Source organism: Mizuhopecten yessoensis, unplaced genomic scaffold (genome assembly GCF_002113885.1).
Source record: "Mizuhopecten yessoensis strain PY_sf001 unplaced genomic scaffold, ASM211388v2 scaffold11163, whole genome shotgun sequence".
Taxonomy (NCBI): Eukaryota; Metazoa; Mollusca; class Bivalvia; order Pectinida; family Pectinidae; genus Mizuhopecten; species Mizuhopecten yessoensis.
Genome location: NW_018408911.1, coordinates 634,344 through 641,299, shown reverse-complemented (window position 1 = coordinate 641,299; position 6,956 = coordinate 634,344). Strand labels below are relative to the sequence as shown.

Below are 6,956 nucleotides of genomic sequence, written 5' to 3'. Positions count from 1 at the left end.
AACAACTTGTTCTGAATAACCAAAAGGCTCAGGATGTTGATATTTAGTTAGTAGCATATGCTGGGATCAAGGACTACTATGTTTGTTAAAGTGAATGACTTTGACTTATATTCAAGGTCACAGGGGTCAAATTTGTTTAAAATCTTTAAACAACCTCTTATGAATAACCATGGGTCCCAGGATGTTTATACTTTGCAAGTTGCATCCTGAGATGAAAGCCTATACAATGTGTTCAACATAATGACTTTGTTCGACTTTCAATCACAGGGGTGAAATGTTTAAAAAAAAAATAACAGGGTCTTTTGAACGATTTTTAATCATAAATACTGATATTTTGCCTGTAGCTTTATTTTAGATCACTTTTACGGTTACAAGTGTGAGTTTTATACCAGGTGAGCGATGCAGGCCCATTGTATTACTTTGCTACCTTCATTCTAGATTTGATTTGTATATAACTTTAAACCAGTTGTTAAGTAATTACTTCAAATGAATTGCATTTAGGTCCTGATGCTAAAGTCAAGGTCACTTACTATAAATAGAAAATCATTGTTATTGCTTTTGAATTATTTTTTGTTCTTATATCAGATTTAACTTCTTGCATGTATAAGTGCCCCTGAGTGCATGAATGTAAAAACTGGTATGAATGTTTCAGTGAGTGTCTGGAGTCAAAGGTCAAAGGTCGCCGTTACTATGAACAGAAAATGCTTGTTATCTCTATGTTGTTAACATTTTTTTAGCAAGATTTCAATTTAACTTCATAAAAATCAAATATTAGAATATTTTGAACAATGAACTTTTAAGTTCAGGATCCAGAGTGAAAAGTTCAAGGTCACTGTTAAAAAAATTGCTTATGCATCAAACAAGGAAATGCAGGAGGGCTGTAATTCATTATGGTGCACCACTGACATTAGTAAGTTATTAAAAACCTCTACAGCACCGAAATGTTAATGTAAACACACAGTTATGGAAGTGAGTAGACTTACATAGACACTCAGTCACAATAGTGGTTATATCCATAACATTGCAGCATTTCCATTGTTTACTGTCGTTATCTCTCCGATGTATCAGCTTTGGAAAATTCTCCTTGGGAGGTTATTGACAGTTCATGCTTGAATAAATTGTGCACAGTCAGATATTTGATTAGAGATTGCTTAGATAGAAGAAATTTCATAATATGGCAGAAAACTTTGTCACGGTTCCAGGGAAACTTCACAAAACTTGATCAGATCAGACCCTGGGGAAATTACCATTATGGTATGCATCACAATGTTTAAGAATATTTTTCCATTGTTATTTAGTTTTTTTGCTCTGTTTCATCTTGATTCTGCGACAATTGGCCAGGTATTGACTACGTATCCCTGTCAGGATACGATCACTCTAGATACGATAGGTGAAAGGGCAATTCAGAGTAAAAAAAGATGTTGCCCATATTTAACGTAGATAGTGTCTGAACACTTTATGTTGTTTCTCCAAAGAAAAAGAGTTCCAATTTTTTCTGCACTTTTCAGATTTTGCGTTTTTTGTCCATTTTCTATAGCAAAAATACATATGATCAGTTGATTTTGTTGGAGTCTCCAAAAGCTTGCAAATGTCACTGGGTGATCTAGAACTGTATTGTTCTATATGTCAGTTAAGTCACAACATGGTAAAAACAATAATTTTTCAGACAAGACATACGTTTCCAAAACATTTTAGTGTTAACTCTCCAAAAATAGCCTGCAACTTCCTATTGTCTTTGTATAAATATAGACAAAATAACATAAATTTAACAGGAAAATGATTTTAGTGCCTTTATACAGTGGAAAAGTTGTGGGATTTTCAACCTTAAAAGGCCAATGTAATACCAGTAATGTAGACTATATAAGTAATACTATAAAACAGTTATATTCTGCATCACATTCCCTGTCATCTCTCAGAGAAATTTAGAATTAAATCAGGGTAGGCCTAAAACACAAAAAAACATTTGTAAAAAAGTATTGCTTTTCCTGTATGAGAGTTCAACAGGTTCGCTAAGGGTAGATCTGTACCCTTCTGCATAGGTACATTAGATTTCTGTTGCCCAAAGAACGGTTAGCTTGAGAACATGCAAATAAAGCTAATTTTCATCTTGTAAAAATCTTGTACATTTTCATCTTTTTGAAAAAATATCAAAATTCAGAGTTAAACTCATATTTTAAAGGATCCTAAATAAATCTGTTGAAAAGAAATGCAAAAAAATGTAAATATTTAATAAATCTTAAAAATAACTTTTTGAAAATTTGAACAAGATATTAATGTAAGCTTATCAGACAACCATGAACTCCGATATTAATGGTGATTTGACCTTTATAAAAGTTTAAGTTTTAAGATGAAACTTTAAGGTTTCATATGAACCATTATCTACGGAATGCAAATGTTGATGTAGACATCCAAGAAAAAACAGGAAATTAGTATTCATTATGACAATTTTTTTCATTAAGCTGAATATACAACGGATATATTAGGTAGAGGTATACATAAACATTAACTGGATGAAACTGAGCGGATGACGACTGATGATCAGATGTCAGAGATAATTACATCAAAGGGGGGTAACCCAGTCCAGCACATGTGGCCCGGATGGGGATTGCTAGTCAGGGGCTTTAGTTAACTGCCTGTGATACAAAGCCCTGTAGAATTTGGCTGTATTACAATGCTTGTCATTTATCATATTGCTCATGCACAGTTTGGTATCCCACTTACGATCAGACACACAACAAATGTCTGCTGAAGCCTGAAATCGTGCGGCCATTGTATACATACACGAGATCCTTTACATCTCTGATAGACAGCCGTGTGATGTAGTGCCTTATTATGTAGGATTATTATTCACTCGACCGTCCCTTGTGGCCCCTGTGATAAATCAAAAATAGAATCCATTGTGGACAAAGTAGGCGCAGACTAGAAAATTGAAATGTTTCCTCGTTGCTCTAGCCAATTCATTTCTCGTTCGATTGTGTATTACTTGGTTATGAGATTTCATTTAAAATTTTGGCAGATTATTCAAACTGTGTGTCTCCAGAAAAATTGATTTGATTTTTTTTTCTCTTGGTGGAGCATCAAACACACTATTAAAATAGAAGTCTGATGACGGCCTTAGGTCTCGTTTCTCAAATCCTGATGAGGCTAAGTAGGACAAGTTTTATAGCAAATCTTATTTAGCATAATATCCTCAAAAATATTAAAATTTGAAAGTAAAACAACATTATAGAGATTCAAAATAGCTTTCAAAAAGGTACACAGGAATACATGTACATTTGTCAATTCTTAATTATTTCTCAAAAATAAGCATTTAAAAACATGATCATGATCCATGAAGCTTATAAAACATGCAGGATTTGATCTGATGGTGCCCTAGTACTTACTTCTGCTGTTAAACCAAGAACAGGGAAAAATGGGGACCAAACATTGCTGACACACTGATTGAAGATGGAGATCTTGGAATTGTCATCGATAAACTTCTTTCTTGTATATTTAAAAAATAGATTAACCTCGCTCACTTTCTGATGCTTCCATATATGTATTTATTTTTCAATAACAAAGATATTTAATTACATTGTATTTTCAATCCTATCAAAAGTCTTCATGAATTTATTTTTAAAAATGTCAGTAGTGATGTCACATTTATGCAAACTATATACACATTAATTGATGATGTCATAGAACTGTTGTTGTTTAATTCCGTAAGGAATATCTTCATGGAATAGTTTTTTGCTCACCTACCGAAGGGCAAGTGAGCTTATGCCATGGCACGGCGTCTGTTGTCTGTCAACTTTTCCTAAAAATCACTACTTGTTATAAACGACTAAGCAGATTTTGACCAAATTTGGTCAAAAGCATCCTTAGGGATAGGGGAACAAATTTTGTATAAATGGTGGGTCTGGCCCCCCTGGGGGCTGAGGGGCTGGGCCCTATAGGGGAATTATAGCTAATTCTTTGAAATCCTTCTTCTTCTGCAGGAATGAAAGGATTTGTTCCATATTTGGTCTGAAGCATCCTTGGGGGAAGGGGAACCAATCCAGCATGCACATTTGCTTCCAGGATGGCCTAGGGTCTGGCCCCACCCTTTGAGACATAGTCCCTGGGTCATAACTTTGAAACGGTTGAGATCCCCACCCCATAACCATACATTAAATTGCTGGGCATGACAAATCTAATGCAGACATACAAGAATTGGCCTTGGTGTCTGGCATATTCCCTTGGATCTCATTTTGAGATTATTTTGCCATGATTGCTTAGATATCCAGGTGAGCAATTCAGGCCCTCTGGGCCTCTTGTTTCACATGCAATTGTGGAAATAAATACTCATATGAAATCAGTAATGTGCTGTAACAAAATGTTTAAGGTTATCTACAGTGGTGAAACCATAGGGTTACTGGGGTTTTCTTGACATTCAGACCCTCACGTACCTCCTCTATCCACTCCAATCCCTTCTCCCCACCCCACTTCCCCACTCTCTCTCTGAGTGGTGAATCCATAGAATTACAGGGGTCTTCATGACTGACCTCCAGACCCTCACATACCTCCTCTATCCACCCCCATGCACCCACTCTCGCTCTTTGAGTGGTGAATCCATAGGTTTAAAGGGGTCTTCATGACCTCCAGACCCTCACATACCTCCTCTATCCACCCCCATGCACCCATTCTCGCTCTTTGAGTGGTGAATCCATAGTTTAAAGGGGTCTTCATGGCCTCCAGACCCTCACATACCTTCCTCTATCCACCCCCATGCACCCACTCTCTTTCTTTGAGTGGTGAATCCATAGGTTTAAAGGGGTCTTCATGACCTCCAGACCCTCACATACCTTCCTCTATCCACCCCCATGCATCCATTCTGTCTCTGCCTGTCACCCCATCCCTTCCCCATCTCAACCTCGCCTTCTCTCCACCACCACTTCAACAATCTCTATCCTCACAAACCCAGCACCTAATTCCCAAAGACTTTTTTTTCTACATTTCAAGAAACTTCCTTTATCACACCTGGAACCCCATCCCCCATCATTCTCTGAATTCAGACTTGATGGACCAAGTGAAGTTCCAATCAATCATGCTTCAAATGTCAATCCTAATATTGTATATAATGCACACCATTATACTGGCCTTGGGCTTTCCACTTTACCATAGATATAAAATCTGCAAAATGGTTTAAACTCTTTAATGTTTCTTGCACAAATTTGAAGTGTTACAAGTATGTATAGCTATCAACAAGGAGCCGTTAGCACGGAATGTGTTAGTTTTATTGAGCAACAGCACATGTATTTCCAGGTTAAAATAGAGTGTATATCTCTTGAAGCATGAAACATCAATTTTGTCAAATAAACTGAAAGTGTATGCTACATTTTAATGACTTCTATGGCAACTGATGAGAAATGGAAGATAACATTAGACTTAAAATTGAAGGTATTATTTGTAAAATCCAGCGGATGAGCTGTTGCAAGTTTTCTGGGCTTGCCGTGCCAAAGTCTCCTGGGCATGCTTTAAATGGGTCTCTACAAATATTGGCACTCCCAACTGCAACTTCAAATGTCATTAAGATTTCAAACAAAACAACCAGATATTAAATGTTTCATTATCTTTAGATGTGCCATATGGCTTTTTGTTAGGTACTATAATTTTATGACATTGCTGTCTTTCCATCTATCGCAATCATGTGACACTTGTAGACGATAACAACCAGACACTGTCACACACACAAAGTACTGCGGGTGATCACCTGTACCGTTACAGATGTCAAGTCATAAAGGTTCTTGTAATAAGGTATAGAAACAAAGCCTTCAGACGACTCTGTTCAATAAATAATTAATGAAATTACAGCTTTGTCATTAAAATAATTAGTAAAACACTGTATTTTGTAGCCTGTGCTACGAATATGCTCCTAGAATACCCAATAGAATTAACCTGTCTAATCTGACATTCTGTAAGAATATCATCTTTGTTGTATTAGAGAGGATGTCAGACTACTCTTGGGTCAGATTAGACAGGTTTCATTGTAAAAACAAATTGTTTCAGTACAGATCGTGGACATGTACCTTTAATGTAATTACGAAATGACTCAGAGAATAAAAACCCCACCAAGATTATTTTGTCCAATGGGAAAGAAATCTTTATCTCCTGACAATATCGTAAAGTGTGGTACAAGATGATAAAATCTAATTAGACAGAGGGATACAGTCATGGTGAGAGTGAAATCTTAAGGATTCTTTTGATTAAACAGGAGTTCAGCAGAACTTTATTAATCTTTCCTGAAAAGGAAGTTTAAGAATGAAATTACTTTTCAATTATTTAATTGTTTTGCTATTTACAAGAAAGTACATGTCAGTGAACTTTTCTTGGTTATGTTTGAGCTAATACATGTATTTGATAAGAATTATTTTTTCTGTTTCGTGTACAGAATATAACGATGATGAATGGCATGAGGTGAAGGTCTCCCTGGACACATCCTCTGGTCATCTACAGGTGACCATAGACGGAGAGGTCCACAACAAACGTGTACGGACCTTCACATGGACACGACCTTCGGACCTCCTCGATTCTGATCTCGTGTCACCAGTCGTACGATATGGCAGTAAGTACTCATTGATCCCAATGTTGTGTAATTAATCGCTTATATGGCAATAAGCACTTACTGACCCCAATCTTTGTCCACCAGCAATACAATATGGCAGTAAGCACTTACTGACCCCAATCTTTGTCCACTAGCTATACAATATGGCAGTAAGCACTTTCTGACCCCAATCTTTGTCCACCAGCTATACAATATGGCAGTAAGCACTAACTGACCCCAATCTTTGTCCACCAGCTATACAATATGGCTGTAAGCACTTTTTTGACCTCGATCTTATATCACTGTTATACAATATACAATATTTCGATTAAACACTCATCAACCAAGATGTCATGTCATTCAATATTTCATTCTACACACTCCTCAACCCTAA

At 36.5% G+C, this 6,956-nt stretch overlaps 1 protein-coding gene across 4 annotated transcripts in view; it reads left to right on the top strand.

The window, feature by feature from the left end:
• LOC110467168 (contactin-associated protein-like 2) overlaps nt 1-6,956 on the top strand; it is a 106,279-nt gene that overhangs the window by 53,766 nt on the left and 45,557 nt on the right. For all 4 annotated transcript variants that reach the window (XM_021524141.1, XM_021524142.1, XM_021524139.1 and 1 more), the window contains exon 3: nt 6,410-6,583. In XM_021524141.1, coding sequence (XP_021379816.1) covers nt 6,410-6,583 — 174 coding nt within the window. The remainder of the gene's footprint in view (nt 1-6,409; nt 6,584-6,956) is intronic.